This window comes from Stegodyphus dumicola, chromosome 4 (assembly GCF_044657685.1).
Source record: "Stegodyphus dumicola isolate Sdum_Otavi_A_Nest chromosome 4, ASM4465768v1".
NCBI lineage: Eukaryota > Metazoa > Arthropoda > Arachnida > Araneae > Eresidae > Stegodyphus > Stegodyphus dumicola.
In genome coordinates, this window is record NC_140771.1 from 224,317,784 (window position 1) to 224,340,474 (window position 22,691).

Genomic DNA, 22,691 nt, shown 5'->3' on the forward strand with positions numbered 1-22,691 from the left:
AGCTTGTAAAAATTAAATGTTTCAAATTTTGTAATGCAATTGTGTTATGTTATACATTGTGCCCACAAAAGTCCTTACCTGGTACTGACCAAGCGGTTAAACTAAGGGAAGCACAGATAGTTTTTCTGAAGTGTAATTCCTGATGACTGAGTAGTCTGGCTATTTGGAGTTCCATTGTTTCCCTCACAACATAGTAATTACAATATTATGATTTTGATGCTGAAATCAGCTACACAAAATGTTATTGAAATATTTATTCTGCAAAACAGTAGGACATACATCATGCCCACCAAAGTTCTTACCTGCCTTTTATTTTTGAAACTGTTTATCCTAAATCTAGTACTTCCAGTTAAAAAATTGTTTCAAATGACACAAAGATTTATGCTTGGGCATTTTATATTTAAAGAAATCAGTTTTGTAAAAATTACAAAATCTAACTTTTTATATGTTCCCTACTTATATTAGGGAAAATTTTATGTTTTATTTATTGTTTTAAAATACAAAACACAAAACTTTGACTCCTGTATGACAAAAGTTGGCCAAGATATTTGATATAGAATTAAGAATCATATTCAGGGGCCATACACAAACTGAAGAAGTAAATTTGCATGTAACAAAAAATAAAATATTCTTTAGAAAAAGGTTTCTGATGTTAAGAGATTATGTGCCGAGAATTTCTATGTTGAATTATTGTGAAAAATATTGATCAATGTAATTTTTTTTTCTCAAAAAAGATATCTTTTTCATAGAGTATCTATACTATTAAAATCTGTGTTCATCTGTCTGTCTATTTGTGGTATTATCTCCTCTGGAACGGCGGGGAGTTGAGTTTCAAGAGAAGTAACCCCCCCCCTGGCAGATTCTGAAAATTTGTGGGATGCCATTTTGACCATTCTTATCTTTGCATGACTTTAATCAACCATGCAGTTAATTAAAAAATTCTGAAAACGCTAATTTTCATCCTAATTTTTTCCAAATGGAAACGGTCTCGCATGCTGGAGAAAAAAATCTGCTTTATTTAATAAAGTTTTGCCACTAAATAGCATCGCCTAATAGTAAACATATTAAGTTATGCAAGCTGAGTAAGAACTGAATGGCTGAGTAAGAGCAAACGCAGTGTATATATACAAGTTTACTCTTAATTGACTAAAGATCTCTACTGTTCTAGGTACTGCGAATTCACATTGCATTTAGTTTTACAATGAAATGCTATATTTTTCACAAAATGCATACTTATTAATTTATATTTGCATACTTATTAGTTTGTATTTGACTTATTTATTAAAAATTGAAGTTTAAATTATATCAGCTATTAAATAATGTTTCTGTTTAAAGTTCAAGACCAGGATCTAGTTGTATGTATGATGGCCATCAGCATGATCTGTTAAATGATCTTTTAATTGGTACAATTGTCTTGTAATAGATTTAACAGTCCAAAGTGATATCAGTTTTGACTCTAAATCACTTTCTAAGATTTATTGAAATCTAGTGATACATGGCGGTGCTACCAGATTGTGCAATATTTTGCAAATTTGCTACTTTTGACAAACCTGTTAAATTTATGTATCCGTGTGGAATTTTTACTTCTTCATCATTTGTGCTACTTTTTGCAACTTTAAAGGTTTTATAATGTATTGCAAAAAGCTAATATGTTAAAACAATGCCCATATTAAAAATAATTCATAATAAAAATTAATTTACATAGGTTTTGGCATCTGGCACAAACAGTTTTCAGGGCTACTCACTGGTGTTGTCACATGCCTGATTGATTGCTTTGTTTAATATTTTAGTGATCTGTAAGTAGCCAGGGAAAATTTATGTTTGAAAAATGTGAACAGCATAAATGAGTTTGGATTAAAACTTTGTGTATGTATTGCTTCCGATGCATTCATACAATCCATTGATTGCTCAAGGAAAATTTTTAAGAAAATTCATCAGAGATTTTATGTTTATTTCACCTGAATTGCTCAAAGAATAAGTACTGAAATTAAAAAATCCCCATTTTCTCTTGTTTTTTCGTGTTGCAAGCATCTGTGCTTACGAGTAGGTTATTTTAATGAAAGAGAAAGTAAAATAGCAACTGTTTTTAAAGTCACAGTTTTTTAGTCATTTATTTTTCTATGACACCATATATATATATCTGCAGCACATAATATGATCCCTTTGAGGCAATCAGTTCTGAAAATAGTCTGTATTTACAAGAAGAAAATTAATAATACCATTATGAAATTATTACCTGCACAGAAAGTCAAAATTATCTGGAATCATGAATGGTTGCCTTAGTATCCACTGTGTTTGTTCTATAATACATTTTATTTGAAATGTTACTTTGTTAGTTTTAAAATGAAATATTTAAATTTTTTTAATTTTAAATAAAATGAGCTAATCTAAATGTAAGGAATCACTTAATGTGCACAGATAAATTTTAAAATAAAAATCTAAATCAACTGTGAATTAATTGAGAAAGGAAATGATATTTAAATGATGAAAAATGAGCAGTATAGTTTTAAAATTTTCATTGAAACTAAGATACATAAATAAAACAGCAGATAATTAAATTACAGTCTGTAACTTACATAACCAATGGAGAGTGAATTTGTGAGACATCAGAGCTCATGCGAACGTAGGGTAGCTATGAGGTTATAAAAATCGCGTCATGTGCTACTTTATGTGACTTTTTATGTTACTTTAGTTGAAAAATTTCTGTCAACACTGATACATGGCAATGCATATAAAATGTCATTTTATTATTGTGTTCTGAATATTGTTCTGTGACATGACAACACACAGTCTCGTGATACAGTAGGAAAATGCATACTGGATATAACTTCTGTGTACACTGAAGTTATTTTTTGATAGAGGATATTACCTTTCTTTTTAGGCTTTTACCAATTCTTTCAAGATTTATCTGACTAAAAACTGAACATTTTTCTTTTATATTTTGTTAGGCCTTGTAAGTTTTTTCCCCTCTTCTTTAGTTCTGCTTGATGTGACCCCCACACATAAGACTTTTCATGAAAGCAAAGTGTTTTGCTCTTCACAAACTATTTTTTTTTTCTCATTATTATTCAAGGAAAAAATTATAAATTTTCTTATGTATTTAAGTTTTTTAAAATAGTCTGTAGTAAACAAAATAAAGATACATGTGTGGCATTTGCATAAGTGTGAGAGATTTTGAGCTTTTGAACACATCAAGTAGTTCTTTAAAACCTGTAGTAGGTATATGAAAAACTCACATTATCTAGTGTGAAATGGGAAAAAGAACATTGTATAAGTCATATATTTCAGATTTCCAAGCAATAAATTAACAAAGTGGAATAAAAATTACAGGCCTGTACAGGCAATTGTACAGGACATTGTATTGGACTTTCTATGCACTGCAATTAAAATTCATGAGTAAAAAGCACAAAAACTAGCATGGATGAGAATTTTTCATCCTTTTGCGAAAGTGTATTGATTTGTTTTCTTCAAAGTTAATAAAAATGAAATGTGGCGAGAGGATAGTTATATCAAGAAAACACAGAGACCGCTAAATGCTATACAACGAAAAAACACAAAAATGAGGAGGTTTGGAAAAAATTAAAAAAAAAAAAAAAAAAAAAAAAAAAAAAAACTGAAAAATTAAGCCTGGAAGAGTGGAAGGAAATTCAACTCAAAGGGAAAAAAATGTCTTTGAAAGAAGAAATGGAAACAATACTTCGTTAATAAATACTGGAAGACTACAATTAGGAGAAAACAGAAAATTTAAAGAGGGATGTAAAGATTCGGAAGTGGCATACATGTATTTAAATGTCTTAAGAAGAGTTAGCCTGTGTAAAATAATTCAAGTTATGTTTGGCAAGTTGGGAATTAAACTTATTCTCCTCAAAATTTTTGATTCTGCTTCTTGCATACTTTCACTTACATGCTACTTGCTGCAGTTTAAATGCAGAATCTGGTAATAAGTTGAAATGATTATGAAATTCCCTGGAAAAAACAGCTGATACTTAGAAAACAAAGGAAATATTTGTAAAAACCATGTAATTGAAAAACAAATAGGCTGATTCTAAATAGATTCCATTTTATCTATTTAGTGAGTTCCTAGCTATTAATCAAAAGTGTAAGATATATTTTAATGGAAAATTTTAAATCTTGTTGAATAGAATATTTGAGTTGTTTTGCATCATGTTGTGGATAAAACAAATTGTAGTCAGTAATAATTACAGTACAAAGTCCGTAATCCGGACTCGTCGGGACTTCGGCGATTTCGGATTAAGAGTTTTTCCAGATTATAGATCATCAATTTAAATCTGGTAAGTTGGCATGCAGAAGTTATACAATTAAAAATATGAAACCATAATTTATGAAATAAAGAGCAATTAGGATCTAAAGGGTATCAAAATTTAAAAAAAAAGAAAAGCTTAATATTTATTTGTTTACTTTATTAAACATTTCTTTCAATGTAAGTTGTTTTGTTTTCTGTGCTAAATGCACATGCGTAAACATTAAACGTGCATGCATAGCATTAAACACGCTTGCATAAACGCATTACGCGCATGTGTAAAGCATATAAAAAAAAAAAAAAATGTTTGTGGCTTTGAGGTCCGGATTATAGATCATTCTGGATAATGGACGTCTGGATTACAGACTTTGTACTGTACTATGTATTTCAAAAGCTGTAAAATTTATTTGTGCCATTCAAGTAAAATACATATTTTCATTTTTCTCTAACAGACAAGTAATAAACACTGAAGCTGCTCTGCTGACTACATTAGAAGAAATGTATCTTTTATCCCAAAAAATGTTCTACAACAGCTTAACGTGTCACTGTAGCAGAGTTTTGGAGAAAATTGAAATGCCTCCTGCAGATTTGGGGCCTCCCGAAGCTCTGAAGCAAAGCCTTGGATTGCTTTGTGAAGTGTTGTCTTGCCAAGATGCATGTCTAGTGTCTGTTGATGACAGGCAAAAAGATGTACCGCAGGTGATATTATTAGCATAAAAGTCAACTTTGTTTTAAAAGTTTATGAAACATTTTTCTTAATCGTAGTATATTTTAATGCCTACAGATTCTGGCTACAGTAATTGAACCACTGCTTCAGATGTGTCATGTTTCTGCCTCCAAATTAGCAAGTGCAGATATGGCTACGTATCTTGCAAATTGTATTTATTTAATACATTCTACATTAATGTTATTTGAATATACAGATCAACACCTGGAAATGCTGCAAGCTCAGGTAATCAATATTTAAAAAATGTGGATTACAGTTTTCTTTCTTTTATATTTTAAATTTATTATTCTTGTAATATATAAATCTGATGGATTAAATTAAAGCTCTCTCTCTCTCTCCATATATATATATATATATATGTGTGTGATGTACCAGCTTTTGTCATAGCTTAAATTATCAGACGATAAGTTTTAAAAAACAGGATCCATTTATTATATTTCAGGAGAAAATAGCAGTTCCAAAATCAGATATTGGGAGTAAATAAAAAGAATTACTAATAACTTTTTGTATGAAGTTTACTGCATACAAATGACATTAAAGAAAAGCCCCGATATTCTTTTGCGAGTCCTTTTATAGCTTCTGGAAAGGCAGAGCTTCCAAGAAATGACGTCAGCCTCGTCAGCCAATCTAGTTCACTTTAAATATTTCCAGAACATTCTATAACTGTACGTGTAGAAAAGGCGGGAAAAACAACTTGACTACGGGGCTGTGGATTTAATTCCACGTACTTTCAAATAAGAGAACGTCACCATTAAAAAATGAAAAGAACATACAGTTAGAATTTTAAGTGTATTCTTGATTATGGAATTTTATTATTACAAATATATATATATATATATATATATATATAAAATCTTTTTTCAATGAGTAATTATATAATGAGCGTATTTAATTTTTGAATAACATTATTAAGTATAACTACATTTTGATTTTTTGTAAGCAATAATTATTTATAATTTTTTTTGTTTTGTTTTGTTTAGTTTAGCAGTATTTTGAAATTTAATTGCCATTCAGTTTGAAGAAATAATCATTTTGAAAAAATAAAAAATAAAAGTGACTGTATTTATCTTAATTATCTAATCAAATCATTAATAAAAGGAATCATTGAAGCTCTGAAAGTTTTAATTTGAAAAACCAGATACATAATACATGGCATTAGAGGCATCTTTAATTAATTACAATTAAGGCTGCAAAGGTTCATAAAAATTATCAGATGGTGATATTACAAATGAAATATATCTTAATTTATATCAATTAGATATATTGAAAAATAAAAATAAAGATTTAAATTACTAAAAATTGCATTATTGATTTTTAATGACTTGTTTATTTAAGCAATTAGAAATCAATTAAATTAAAAAGATAAATATAAAATCTAATGTTTTGGCCCAGTGGCAACACTCTGAGAATTGTCTGTTTGCAAAGTCTGAATAAAAGTAAGTTAAACATGTTACGTTTTCTGCACTGATAACATTGCCAAGTTACATGGATAATGAGTATGTGGTAGTATAACATCATATAACATAATCATCCTAAAATTTTAGAAATCCTCCACTAAAATTGTTTCTGGCATCAAAATAGCATAAAGAATGAATGCTATGTATTTTTTTTTTTTTTTTACTAGTTGGAAAATATGCATTTTTATATATTTACTTTTTTATTAAATTAATAAATAAGTATCCTATGTGATAATAAAAAAATGTTACTTGTCAGGAATTAACAAATCATATAACAAAGTAATGAAAATTTTTTTGACTGTGTATGTTATGTTTTAATTATAACATACAAATCACTTTAAAAAAATTTATGATTTTAGATTGATGCTCATCTTGATACCCTTGTAAGTGAGCAAGCTTCAACTGTAGTTGGCCAACTTGGTTTGGGAGCTCTATATACATCATTACAAGATTTTCAGCCTAAACATGGTCCTCTATCCAGTCTTCCAGGCTGTGATGCTTTGGCTATACAGGCTGCAGTGGTATACATATAATTTTTCATATTTCTTTATGTGCTTTGCAAATGTGTGGCAATTATTGTTAGAAAATTCTGTGGAAACTCCAAGACAGATTTCTCTTTTATTTTAATTGCCCAATAAAATCATGCTTTTAACCTGTTAACTTCCATGGACAAGTATGCTCACCATAAAATTTATGCATTTCCATGTTGTGGGTGAAATTACTTATCAGCACTATTTTTTTAAACTACAGATGAAATTGCCTGTTTTGTAAATGCATTAAAAACATTTGGCAGGTTAATTTTTCTAAGGTTTTAAACCGCTATTTTTTTCTGATTGATTGTTCTGGGAAAAAAAAAAAAAAAAAAAAAGAAATCTTTTCTCTGAGGTGTGCAATTTTTGCTGTTGCAAGAATGAACCCACTGACAGTGATGTTGAACATTTGTTTGAGAGTTGTTCAAAGTATGAAAGTGAGTTGATTACAATTCATATAGTGATTAAAAAATCGATGAAGATTTCTAAAACTTCAACTAGAAAGCATTAGGAAGTAACACTATTATTAAATGTGGGGGAAAAAATTTATTCAGCTATATGTGTCTTCAATTGGTGAATGGATTATGGACTGCCACACCTATAAAAACATTAGTGGTATGAGCATTACAGTGTATGTTTTTTAGAGATAGCTCTAGCAGAATATTTTTGCAAACAAAATGGAATGCTGACAGTTTCTTCAGTAATACTAAAAGGTATAAAAGTTTACATTTTAAAACTTAGAAACCAACAATGCTGGATAAAATATATGAGATTTTAATCTCATGTATCATGATTTTAATCTCATCACCTTAATAATTTTGAAGATTTAATTCCAAAAACAAAAATAACATTTACAAATAATGTTTCGTTGCCCAAACGTGTGCCAAAAAACAGGTTGTTATTGAATTTTCTCCATTTCAATTGAGAATTATCCACTTTAGTGATAGTACTGCAACTTGTAGTAATAATAGACTGTCATTGACACCTAATGAATGTATTTCTCTAGATGAGTCACTTATGTTATAGGAAAGGAAAGTAAGTTTTAAATAATATATTTTGGCTAAGCAGTCAAAGTTTGGAATAAAAAATTATGAGCTATATAAAAGTACTGAAATTTGGTTATTTACAAGGATCTACTTCAGAATATCCCATAAATAAGCATAATCAAGAATAAAATAATAATAGCTCTAGTTGAGGCAAAAGTATAAACCATAGCTGGACAGATTTTTTTTTAACAGTTCCACCATAGCAAATCATTTATGTGGAAATAAAACTTGTGTGTGGAACAGTTAGAAAAATCATAGTGGAATACCAAAAACTTTCTCTAGTCAGAAACTTAAATAACATGAAGTTTAGATTTCATAAAATGATAATGTTGCAGTGTATTATTGGAAAGACAAGATAGCTAATACTATCGAGTACAATGTGACAGTATGCAGGACTATAAAAGAAGCAGTTTCTTGTTATTGTTTGCAATACACATTAGAGTTGAGTAGACTAATGTGACAGTATGCTAGAAAACTATTCAATATGAGAAAAATGGTTAAGTTGTATAGAAAAAGTGCTTTCTCTCTGCATGCTGGATATAATGCTTTTCAGTGCCCATGTAATTTGTAAGTTATAGAAAAAGAAGTATCCATGATGAAATATCTTTGTAAAATTCATGAAAAAAAATCATGTGTCATGACTAAACACCAAAGTCAATTAAAAAAAAATTCACTGTGGCTTATTGAGAGGCATTTTTCAGCATAAATACCACCAATAGAAATAAAAAATTTAATCTAACTAATATATGTTGTTTGCAAAAAAGTTGACATACAGCATAAATGTGTTGATACTAAGTTTAGGTACTGTTGCAACTGACGATCTACAATATTTTGTTTTTCAGTTAATTAGTTTTTGTAAATTAAATACTCCACACATAATTATACATCATGAATGTTGCACAGCATAGCTAGAAAAAGAGTCATCTCTTTTGTTAAGATATCGCCAGCATACTTCAGCCATATAACATGGTAGTATTTCTGGAGTCATAGCTCCCATGTTGCGGGAAATTTTTAGCTTCAAAATACCCCAGCCAAATCCGACAGTTTGAGTCTTGGCACCATTTGTAGAATTTACAAAATTTTCCTGATGGTTGACAGTCCTGTGATAGTAACCTAATCTTGCCAGCCCCTTATAAGCAAGCCATTCATCACTTATAATGATTGACCCTGGTATAACTTAGCACTGGATGTTGTGGAATCTCTTCCTTCTATGATGAAGCGTTTTCCGAGTTTTTTGGTTCACCAGGTTAACCCAAGTACACACGGTCCTTCTAATCGTTTGCCATGTTTTCTTTGGTTGATGATGTTTTCTGCATTGAAATCACTTAATGACAACCGTGCTCATTACTGAGGAGTATGAAGTTGTTTTTCTCTTTCCTTATAGAGGCAACTTGTCGATTTTGAGATGTGCCCAGGGCTGCCAAAGGGTTGTTACTTTTAGAACATTTCTATGCAGACATCCTGTCAAAGATTAAACCAGTTGCACATGGTATTCTTTGCTGGTAAATATCTGAGTGGTCACTTGGGAAATATCTTAACTCCAGTAAAACATAAGCTGCAGAATCTCTGATAATGACAGTTTGCTGTTGCAGTGACTATTCACATTTTCAAAAATAATAAATAAATAAAAAAATAAAAAAAGGTGTTTATTTTTCTGATTGATTAATATGTTTGGCATATTTTGCAGGAACATCTCAGACTTTTGTATTTCTTCCCTTTTTTTTTTCTTTCTTGTGACTTCACAAGTTTCCCCACAACACTTTAGACAAGCAGGAAGGCTATTCTGTGATGAGAATAACTGGTTTTGGTGAAGATATTGATTCATTGATTCATTGATTCATAGGTGGCTATCACTTGATAAAATTCTGTAGCTTTTATTTTTCAGCATGTGATGAAATAACGGGAAACGTTGAGGTAGTTGTGTGTAGTTGCTCATATGCTTCATGCTCTATCTTGCTGTCTCATTGGCTGATAGCACATCAAATTATGCGATGAAATGATGGAAAAAAGAGATGGCATCATCTGTTATAAAACTAATTAAGTAATGAAAATCGATAGATCGCCAGTTGCGACAGTACCTAAGTTTATGTTGCATCTTCATGACTGATTCAAAAATTTTCATACTAAAGTAAATTCAGTATAAGCAAAAAACTGCAAATCAGTTTTTGATGTCTATACTGTGTTTGTACAAAATATAACAGATATTTGTTCAGTAGAAAGAATTCTTTCAATTTTTTTGTTTTACCTACAAGTGCATCGTCAGGCCAGCCATATGTAAGGAGCAGCAAAACATAAAAATCATGCTGTTAATACATGTATATGCACTGGTGAAATAAATTAAGAGAATTTGCATATTTTATTGAATTGCATGAAAAGAACTGAACTGAAGGAAAAAAACCACTGCTTCTAGATAAAATGCAAATCTTGTACGGCAAATATGTAAGCGTACTCGTGTGTGTAGGCCGAGCCAGCAGAAAAATAGGACTTATAAGCATGTGGAGGGTAAGACGAATTGCGTTCGCTAGCACACCTCGGCGAATTTCTTGGTGTTATCTTGCAGCAATCGGTTAAATTCACATTGGAACAGTAAAAATGAGTAACCACAAACGTTTAGATGATGGAATGAGATGGTGAATTGGGGGGACGCTAGAGGCAGGCTAATCGCAAGTTCAGATATGCAGAGAGTTTAATTTAATGCCCAGCATCATGGAAACAGTTTGCACCTATGGAAACAATTCCAGGATACTGGATCCATTGAGAGAAAGCCTGGGCAAGATCGTCCAAGAACCACGATGGCCAGAGAAGATTACTATTTGTACATTTTAGTGAGGCGTAACAGAGGGGCTACAGCTTCTCAGCTCTCTCGGGACCTGTATGCAGCCACAGGAACCCATGTAACAAGGGTGACTGTCTTCAAAAGACTGAATGAGAGAGGGTTGTTTGCCAGAAGATTGGCTGTTTGCATCCTGCTCACGTCTACGGACAGGAGAGTCCGGTTAGCATGGTGCAGGCAGCATAGTGATTGGAGTACGGAGCAATGGGCGACTAGTGTGTTCACCGATGAGTACCGTTTTAGCCTAAACACCGATTCTCACCATACTTTCATATGGAGAGAGCCAGGGACCTGCTATCTATCCTCCAATGTCCGTGAAATCAACAATTATGGAGGTGGCGGTGTAATGGTGTGGGCAGGCATCATGTTGGATGGTAACACATCTCTCCACGTCTTTGACAGAGGCTCTGTAATTGGTGTGAGGTATAGGGATGCAGTCTTGGAGCCCTTTGTTCACCTTTTCCGGGGGTGCAGTGGGCCCCGAGTTCATCTTACAGGAGGATAACGCAAGGTCACATAGAGCTCTTCTGGTCGACGAATTTCTCAAGAGTGAGAGTATTCGCTTGATGGATTAGTCAGTCAGGTCTCCAGACCTCAACCCTATAGAGCATGTCTGGGATGTTCTGGGGAGGGCAATTGCAACTCGCAACCCCCCTCCGAGAACCATCCAGGAACTGAAAACAGCATTGCTGAATGAGTGGGACCTTTTGCCACAGGCACTGATAAACTGCCTTATTTCCATTTTGACATCACGCTGCGAGGTCTGTATGGCTGTAAGAGGGGACCATACCCCCTAATAACCCATTTCTTTTGTGTCTTCTGCAACCACTGTTTCAGACCTTCAGACTCCCATGAGTGTTACACACAAACATGTGTGTCTATTATAACTGTTGAATGTTTATTTTGTTTTTATTATATCAACCTATGTTCACACCAAATTTGATTAAAATCTGTCCAGTAGTTCTGGAGATCATTGATCAAATATGAGAATTCTCTTAATTTTTAACACCAGTGTATAATACTTTTTAATGCTTCTGTAAATGACTGATGCTAATTTATTAACTTGATGGTTTCCTTTGCACTGTTCTTTAGACTGTATAATTTTATAATTTAAATTCATCTATATCTGAGATCTATATCTATCTCTATATGAAAGACTGATATAATGATTTCCAGAAATTATTTAGTTCTTTAAACAAAGATTCCATCTACATAAGGAAAAAAAATGAAGCTATTGTGATTTTGCAGTTTATTGAACCATAATAATGTTTTTACAGTTGGCATAACTTAATGTGATCATGGTTATCATTCAACTATTATTATTAAATTAATGTAGAATTTGACTTAATTCACAGCATGAGAGCACAAAGTAATAGCTAAATGGTTTATTTAATAGAAAGAAATAAAAGTAAATAAGAAAAGTAAATAAAGATGAAGTTAACGGTATGCAGGATTAACATAATGATGCACCAACAGTTTTTTACACCTAAAGGCATAACATCAAAAGCTCAATCTAAGTTCATAAACTCTTGAAGACGTGTGAGCCGTCTGCTCACGTCTGCCCTCCACTCTCGACCAGGTCTCAGCGCTGTCTGGGATGATTCTTACTGCGCTGGGTGATGCTATACTGATGACGTCATAATCCTGGTATTCTAATTCAGCATTGGACGTTGATGACTCCCACAGCTTCGGCCAGCCTGAAGAGGCATCGTCCTCGATGTCTGTTGAATGGACATCACCATCATGTACCTGCAAAGATAATAAAAAAACAAAAAAAGAAAGAAAAAAGAGTATCAGGTCCTTAGGCTTTGAGCTGATACACACATCAAATCAATTTGACCATGGCTTCATATGGTCAGCCGCAGTAGATGTCAAATTTGGTCCTTCATGGCATCCTACTTTCTCGACTTCATATCTGTCATTTGGTCGAACAGCTATGATTTTATACGGTCCATGAAATTTAGGTCGTAGTTTCAAACCAGTCCCATATTGAGTTCTCTGAATGGCTACCAAGTCGCCAATCTTGTATAGTTTCGGTTTCTTACGTTTTTTGTTGAATTGTTTACGGTTCTCTTCTTGTATCTTCAAAATGTTTTTCGCATCTTCTCTCATTTCATCACGTTCTTGCATCAATTGTTTTAGATACTTTTCATTCAATATCTCACTAATTCTCAAATCTTCTTTGTTCTTCATTTTCGTGCCTATGAGAAGCTCAAACGGTGAATATTTCGTACTTCTCGTAGTTGTACTGTTGATTATTCTCTGAACATCTGGAACATACTTAAACCATTTCGTTGAATCTTCATGTGATAATTTTGACAAAACAGGAATCAAAATTCTATGAATTCGCTCAATTTGTCCGTTACCTCTTGGAATACCGGTAGTAATTTTGACATGTTCTATTCGTTCTTCAGTACAATAAGCTGAAAATTCTTTCGATGTAAAGGCACTACCTCGATCTGAAATGATTCTGGCTGGATTTCCAAATACAGTCTGTTGTTGCTTCAATTTTGAAATAACTTCTTGCGTAGTTGGTGATTTCACTGGATAGAACCAAGTAAATTTCGTAAAAGCGTCGACAACAGTTAGAATGTGTTGGTATCTCTTGTTCGTTGATGGAAGAGGTCCAATAAAGTTGATATGATACGTACTCAAAGGAACGTTTTCTTTCGGTACAGGATGAAGAAATCCTTCTGCTTTTCCTTGCTTCTTGTTGTACAGTATACATTCTATACAGTTAGCAATTACTTTTTCAACTTTGCATTTCAATCTGGGAATATAGAATTCTTGCTCTACAGCATTCACAGTTTTATCTACAGCAAAGTGACCTTTTTTATGTACCTTCTGTATGATTTCACTCTGTAGGGATTCTGGCACTACTAGAAGATCTTTAGCATTTTCAAATTTGTACAAAATATCATTTCTCACGAAGAATCCATTTTCTTCTCCCTTCTCAACTAAATTCTTTATCAATTTCGCATGTTCATCTTCATTCTGTTGTTGTGCTAACCGAATCTTCTCAGTTACATCGGATGTGTATGATGTTAAAATTAAAGCATTTCTACTTGGAGCATCAGCATGTTTCATTTGGCTTCCTGAACGATGTACAATTTCGTAATCGAATTCTTCAATAAACATTGCCCATCTTGCAATTTTAGGAGTTAAATCTTTCTTATCTAAAGTTTTCTGAAAAGCACTACAATCAGTTACAATTTTGAATTTAGTCCCTAACAAATAGTTTTGAAATTTCTTCAGAGCTTCTATTACTGCAAGGGCTTCTAATTCGTAACTACAGAGTTTCTCTTGCTGCGGTGAAGTCTTCTTACTCATATACTGGATTGGGTGATAATTACTATCATCAGACAATTGGAGTAATACCGCACCAAAGCCTTGACTACTAGCATCAGTATGAAGTTCTAATGGATATCCTTGCCTAAATATGTGTAGAACAGGTGCCTGAGAGAGAATTTCTTTCAATCTGCAAAACGCTTCCTGTTGTTCAGAATCGAACTTAAAACCAATACCTTTTCTAAGCAAGTCGCTAAGAGGTTTAGCTATTTTAGCATACTGAGGAATGAATTTATGAAAATATTCCGTTAGTCCTAAAAAGCTTTGTAGTTGTTTACAGTTACGGGGTTGTGGAAAGTTTCGAACAGCAACAGTTTTGGAAGGCGATGGTCGAATAGTTCCATTTTCAATTACATGTCCCAAAAATTCAATTTTACGTTTTAAGAATTGGCACTTTTTGAAATTTATTTGTAACCCATACTCCGAAGCAGTTTTGAGTACTCTTTCTAATTTGTCTAAACATTCAACTTCATCATTAGCCGGTATGACTATATCATCCATATAAATAATTAGTACACCTTCATTTAACAAGTCACGAAATACTGAATAAATGTATCTTTGAAAAACATTTGGACTAATACATAAACCAAAAGGAGCTTTAAGAAATTCGTAGATACCATTATGTGTTACAAATGCGGTATATTTGGTGCAATTTTCGTCTATGTCTACATGGAAAAAGCCATTTTTCAAATCTAGTGTCGTGAAGACCTTTGACTGTTCTAGACGATCTAGTACTTCCGAAATTAAAGGCAGTGGAAATTTGTCTTTAATAATCTTCTTATTTAATTTCCTATAATCTATACATAAAAGTTTTGAATTATTACGCTTGTTACACAAAACAATAGGTGCCGAATAATTAGAATTGCTAGGCTTTATTATGCCCTCTTTCAACCATTTCTTATTTTGATTGTCAACAACTTTTTGTTCCGCAAAAGACATGTATCTTCTATTTTGACAGACAGGAGTATCATCGCATAAATTTATTTGCATCTTGAAGTCAGATTGTCTTTTTTTCCGAGGCTGGTATGAATTAATTAAATTACACAGTCTTTCTTTATGTTCTGCATTCGAAATATGCGATAAATTAATCTCGTTGACAGAAATAGCATTCACCAGATGTGAAAGGTAATTAAACATCGAGCTACTTCCGCTTTCAGGACTTTTGTTTACATTAACAGAGACGCCAGACGATTGCGAAGGATCATAAACATTCTTCAATGAGATAGCAATATTCAAATTTCCCATAACGCAACGAACTTTAGAATTTCGATATGACTCAGCAGTTATCAAGTTTACATTACTTTTATTCCGATGAGAAATTATTTGAAGGCCATTCTCGGTAAAAGAGAAGTTAAACTGACTCAATACATCCAAACCTAATACAATTTGATTACATAATGACTTAACAACATAAATTTTCGTACGAAGTGAAAAACTATGAATTGAAATATCAGAAATGAAAAAGCCGATGGGGTACGTTTGCTTTGATTCAATTCCGTTTAATGTGATATCGCTACAATTTAAATTAGGAGAACCAATCTGCTTGTGTAACTCTATGCTGCATATCGTTACATCTGAACCAGTGTCAACCAAACTATCAACTAAATGATTATTTATTTCTACAGTCTTCATAATTCTATCCTTGTCGGAAATTCGTTGTAATAAAGCTGCTTGTTGTGTCTCGGGGGTCTGCTCTGGACAGTTTGTTGAATAATGCCCGAACTCCTTACATTTTATACATTTTACACCCTTTGATTTGTTTACACACTGCTTAGAATAATGCCCAAATTCCTGGCCATTAAAACATTTGACCTTATTAACGTTAGATTGATTTCGGTTTGATGACGAAAGCTTACTTCTATCTTTAACTTGAGTGTCTACTTTCGGTTTCGGATTTTTAAACTTATCATTGTCCGATCTCATTTTATCATAAATTTTAAGCCTTTGTTTAAATTCAGATATTGTTTCACAACCATACAGTATAGTTTTCCTAACCACAGAATCGGGAATACCATCAATAACATATTTAATTAATGAAGCATCTTCAATGTTACCTCGCGAACACATTTCTTTCATTTTCAAAAAATACTCATCTAAGGATTCATTAGGCATTAATTTACGTTTACATAACATTTCATGCAATTCAGCAGAATTAAAAGCTTTACCATATTCAGATTTCAAAAGATTTTTTAACTTACACCAATCATTAACTTTAGTTTCACTCTGAATAAATAGTTTCGCTTTACTTTTTAATGATCTTTTAGCAAAAACTAATTTATGCAAATCACTTAATTTCAAAGAATTTATAACGTCTTCAAATTCATCAATCCATTTATCAACATTTTCATATGCATTACCAGAAAAAGGATTAACAATACTTTCAATATCAGAAAAACTAAGATGAGGTTTAAAATGATCTTGAATTGGAAGCTGCATACTGTTGTTTACTTGAGACTCATTAAAACCAGGATTGTCTCTTTGATTATCATCAAGCATTACTTCAGAAAATTTATTAATATTTTCATCTTCAATATCACTATTTTCTTCATGCAAAATATTTTCAAATAATACAGATAAATCACATAGGTAAGAGACAATTCGGGTTACGACTTCCGTTTTTGAACCTTCTGAATATATGCACAATACATTGAAAACTTTAATTAACTCATTCAAAGTAAAACTAACCTGCACTGTATCTATTTTCTTATTAAATTCTTCAGAATCTGGTTTAAATATAAAGCCAGAAAATTCACGTAATCTTTTCCGGTTATTTCGATCTCCATCAGTATTATAAATAAGCTTATGCAAACTTTTGATTTCAGAACTTTTACTGTTCTTTAAAGCTGCTTCCAATTCTGGAATTTCTACTAACTTCATATTGGAAAGAAAGTTTTGTACTCACCCGACAGATGATCGTCGTCAATTGGGTAATCCAATACGAGTAATCCTTTATACGAGTAATCCAATAAATTGAATAATTTGTGAGAACAGTTCACTCAGTTCACAGTTCAAAGCACAGTTCTACTACTCGCACATTTTGGAATTCTAGCCGCACGGTTGGTCGCCATATTTTTTTGTAGAATTTGACTTAATTCACAGCATGAGAGCACGAAGTAATAGCTAAATGGTTTATTTAATAGAAAGAAATAAAAGTAAATAAGAAAAGTAAATAAAGATGAAGTTAACGGTATGCAGGATTAACATAATGATACACCAACAGTTTTTTTACACCTAAAGGCATAACATCAAAAGCTCAATCTAAGTTCATAAACTCTTGAAGACGTGTGAGCCGTCTGCTCACGTCTGCCCTCCACTCTCGACCAGGTCTCAGCGCTGTCTGGGATGATTCTTACTGCGCTGGGTGATGCTATACTGATGACGTCATAATCCTGGTATTCTAATTCAGCATTGGACGTTGATGATCACCAAAATTAATATATATATATATTGAATTTGAAAACATGGAAAGTTGCATATGAAAAACATGGAAAATACAACTCGTTTTAATCAACAGGTTAGTTAAAGTAATCAAAATATTAAAAAATGAGTTTTTAAACTGAAGTAATTTCATCAAACAAAAGATAAAATGATCAAATAAGATCAGGGAAAAAATCATAAAATTGCTAAATGACCCAGAAACATTGCATTGTAAGTCACCAAACAGTCATTTTGAATTCAATCCTAAGATCAAAGAATTGTTAAAGTGGTGAAAGAATATCATCGTGCATTCAGTGTTAAGTGTCCTTTGTAACATAGTAGTTTGGATATATAAGTGCTGCAAATAACTGGCAAGGGAAACTTGCCTTTTTGATTGCTACATTTTGCTGAATATTGTCTTGGAGCAGCATCTTAGAAAAGAAAATAAGAACTGTTGGAAGTGGGACATTTTTTTTTTTTTTTAATAATAAAACAAAGGAAGCTAAAAAAAGAAAATCATATGCCAGTGGCTTTCTGAAAAAAAATCAAAGCACATTATGCTATAAATATTCTGAAGATTCGAAATTTACAAATATTGAAATGAGGGATGCCATCCAGATATTAAGATAAGGGTGACAGTTTCGGTCAAACAATTTCCAAAAGCATCATAAATGAATTTTTGCATAACAACTGCCAACTATCTACTATTAATGACTTTTCCTTAGTTAAAATGCTATGAAAACTGTTTATATGTTTCTAATTATAGTTACATTAAATTAGTTAAGTTACATTGATCTTTTAAAGGGCATTTTTCTCATTGTTTAATGTTATCAAAATATTCATGGATAAATGTGATCACATTAAGCGCTGCCTAGTGTATAATATTTTATTCTTATAATTAAAAAAAAGAAAAATATAAAAATCTGAAACATTTTTTTAACGGTTTGCATGTTACCTTTATTTATTATATATCATGTTCTTCGCACTTAAACCATAAAATTCAGTTCAACAACAATATCGCAAAATAATTTTAAAATGAGCATATCTTTAGAATTTACGATACACAATCTTGCGCACTGGAGATAAAAATGTTTTTACATTTTTATCTCCAGTGCGCAGACTGTACAGTATTGCCATTGCTCACTTTGAAATCATAGAGTTTGTTAGTCAAAAATTCGTTCAAGTTTCACAAAATGTGAAATGGATAATAAAACAAATTCCAGATTCTAGATTTGGGCTTCCAGATGCCCATATTTGGGTGGAAACATACGTTATTCAAAATTTGATGGCTCTAGGTACCGTCGTTTTATCACAGTGTGAGAAACATGCATACATGTTTAGTAAAGGGCTGTAATATTTGGTGGCAACAGTTTGAAAAGTGAACCGATATTTAAAGTTTTCAATGCAAAATGCCAAAACGAGATTAATAGCCCTTTTGGGCTAAAAACTTTAGTTCTTGGGAAAGTTATTTCAATTTGATTCATTAAAAAAAAAAAAAAAAAAAAAAAAAAAAAAAAAAAATGAAACTCTTTTAAAATTATATGTAGGCGTACAGAAAAGGTTATAAAAAGGCATATGGTGTTCAAGATCAGTCATTAAAATATTTAGCTGAAAACCGTCATTAAAGCCACCATTAAATCATTAAAGAGTAAAATTGGTTCATCATAAATCATAGTTTTATCACATTAATGCTTCTGTGATTAAATATTTTGATAGGCTCTGTTCATTTCTTCTAATAAGACTTGAAATACCTAAAAAAAGCATTTAGATTTCACACAGTTAATATTTTCTGTGAATTACAATTTCTGCGATTTTCATTTAGGTTTTGACTGTTATCTCCATCACACTGAATGCATCTTAAAAATTATTTATTGGATAGATTTATGTTAATGAAAGAAGCATTAAATAAATTCATTTAATTTTAATTGAATATATTCTTTCCTCAATTTAGTTATTATTATCTCTCAGGTAATTTTAATTAATTTAAAATGAAAGAAATTATGTGCTGAAATTAAATGGCATAGTTTTAATGAACAGAAACCTCAAATTATCTCAGAAATAGCATGAGTATCATTTGATTAGATCGCTTCATAGCTGGCTCTAAATTTTCTAACTTTACATGATTACTTTGTTTAATATTTTTTTGTTGTGGTTTTAAAAAATTGAATCGTATTACTTTCAATATGTTTTTATTTATTGATCTATTAGTTTCTGTAATAAAAAAATGTAAATGGAGTTAACTAAAACTGGTGAATTCTTTGTGTACATTTTAATTCATTGCACTTCAGAAAATTTCTTTCTAAATTTTGAAGATTTTATTCCATGGATTTTCCCTAATACTTTTAAATACATTCATTAAAATTTTACAGTATTTGCAGAATGAGTTTGAAACAGTAGGAAATCAGCGTGAACTTTTAATTTTATAAAGGTTAATTATGTGTATCTTTAATCAGAAAAACATTTATTTGAAAATTAACTAATTAAAAAAAATCAAAACCTTTTTTGTATTGATGAGCTGCATTGTTTTTAAATGTGTTGTTATTAAATCGGTATTTACGTATTAACACAATCACCTTAGTGCTATTTGATGATTTTCGTGATTTTTTTCAAAAAGATTGCCAAACTATTGATATTTATCGTAAGTGAGCAAACATTATCAACATATCCAAACAAAATACACTTAAGTAATTTAAAATGCAAATTTTAATTATTAAATAAGGATTATATGATACATAAAAAAATAGAACATGTACTTTTTTTTGCAAACTCCTGTAGTAATTATTTTTTAGTTTTCTGCTCTCTGTGTAGACATCAATCTATTTTCATTTAAAAAAATATCCCTGAATTGCAGAAAATTGCACAAATTCGTCATTGCCTGCCAACTATCTACCAAATGCATCTCATCATTATTTCCTTTAGAATTTTGCAGCAAAATAGTATACTCCTACGGAACTGTACTTCAATTTATTCCATTGCTGGCAAATTTCACAAGCACTTATTTTAAAATTGAGTTTAAAGAAAAAAATATGAAGATTTGTCTACAGAAACCATTTAAACTGGGAAAACAACAAAAGGAATGCATACAAAAATGTGGCATATTTTGAAAATTTGACAATTCTACGTGGTTGTTATAATACCTATGTACCATTAAATATTACAATGATTTAAATTTGGAGTTATTAAATAATACTTTGTTTGTGATTAAGTGATTAATTTTATTTTAGTTGACTAGATTAATACTTTTTGCTTCATAAAGTATTGTGTATAGTAGTACAGTAAATATTCAGTTTATCATTTTTATATTTTAATTTCAGAAAAAACTTGATAGCTTTTTAGCTGCACCTGATTCTTTGACAATACCACAGAGTATTTTATTACTGTCAGCTTCTTTAAGGTAATGATTTCCATTTATTTTTATAACATTTTAATTTTTTTAAATTTATAACTTTTGCCTCTTATTTTCGGTTTTTCTTGAGGTTGTATATGATGGGAAAAATTATATTTCTGAAACTATACTTTCAAAAAAAAAATTTTTTTTTCTTTTTTTTAATTTGTCTACATGAAAGAGGGAAGAAAAAATAAATTCCTCCTGTCACTTATTTTTAAACCTTTATTAAAATGGTACATTATCTTATCTCATTTCCTTGAAAATTAATATATTTGGATTTTAAACAAATTTTTATGCTTAAGTTTTTAGCATAGCAAGTCTTCATAGAGAGAGTTATGGTGGGAGTCTTTCAATAGTTATGGTGTGATGTGGCATAAGCCATATTCTTTCCATGATGTTTATGCATACATGTGTAATGAAAAATTTTTGCCTAAAGAACAGGACACAATTCTATATTCTGAAGATATATAGATTTGACAACTATTAGTTATTGGACAGACTGTGTTAAATCATGTAACTTTCATTAAATGTCAATGATTAGACAGTCTGATTTTTATAAAATGATAATAGCCATCTCTAGGGCAAGAATCAACTTGTTTTTATTATTTTGGTTTGAGACTCTAAGATATGCCCATTTTTGATGGTAGGAAGATTTCAGCACCAGCTGAGGCAAAAATGTAGATACACCATATCTATTCACATATTTTTTCCTCTGACATAATTTTTACCCTAGTTTTTTCAGCATGTGATTTAGAAATTTCTGATTATGGTAACATTGTAAAATACATGCACAAGTAGAAAAGTATTTTGTATAGTAAAAGGAAATTTATTGGAATTCGTTAAATCCTTTAAATACATAATATAATAATAATAATAATAGTGTGTCTTTACATGCATTTTTTTATTATTTAAGCTATGTCTTTGGAAATAGTATACACCACATTTTTTTCGCCTTCTGATTTTCAAGCAGTATAATTAGCAAGAAAGGGGGCGCAGATATGCAAATAAATATGGCATTTTTAATTATATATTTTTGCTGTTTTAGATAATTCATTCACAAATTTATAACTCATATCTTTTATTACAGACAAACTTTAAGAAAGCGATCAATGGAATTACTGTGTAAGGCATACAGTCAGATCTATGAAGCTGTAAATCTTCCAAGCAATAATTACCTTGAACCAAAGCTGTTACTGTCACGAACACCAGAGCAAGTAAAAACATTACTTTTATAAAAGCAATGGCACATATGTTTTGTAATAAAATGCAATATTTTTATAGTTATTGTAATATATGTAAAAATAAAATAATATATATATGTTTACAGATAGTTTTTTAAGTGTTCTTAGCATCTTATTTTCTTACTCACATTCATAGAAGTTGGCAGGTGCTTTATTTGTATAGAAATTTAGCTGTCTGTATGGTAAAGAGCCATAAACAAACAGAAAAATGACTGATTTGCTCATGACCAACTTTGTGTTGTTGTTTAGCAGTGTTATGCATTCAATCAGAGTCTGGTGGCTCCACCTCTGGAAATAAGTTAACTGCTCATTGCTTACACATTTCATGCTGTTTATGTGGTTTTATACAAATAAAACAAGTAGTGGAAAAGTGTATATTATGGAAAATGATGGTCACTTAGTGAAGCTGATTGAAGAAATATTTTTTTCAATACTAGTGCTTA

At 31.2% G+C, this 22,691-nt stretch overlaps 1 protein-coding gene across 1 annotated transcript in view; it reads left to right on the forward strand.

Annotated features, from left to right (window-relative positions):
- Nucleotides 1-22,331, forward strand: part of Cog6 (conserved oligomeric Golgi complex subunit 6) — a 48,673-nt gene extending 26,342 nt beyond the window's left edge. The window contains exons 11-15 of the mRNA XM_035357404.2: nt 4,714-4,960; nt 5,046-5,213; nt 6,805-6,966; nt 20,934-21,013; nt 22,095-22,331. Of these exons, the coding sequence (XP_035213295.1) occupies nt 4,714-4,960; nt 5,046-5,213; nt 6,805-6,966; nt 20,934-21,013; nt 22,095-22,242 (805 nt within the window). The 3' untranslated portion in view covers nt 22,243-22,331. The remainder of the gene's footprint in view (nt 1-4,713; nt 4,961-5,045; nt 5,214-6,804; nt 6,967-20,933; nt 21,014-22,094) is intronic.
- The last annotated feature ends 360 nt before the right edge of the window (nt 22,332-22,691 follow it).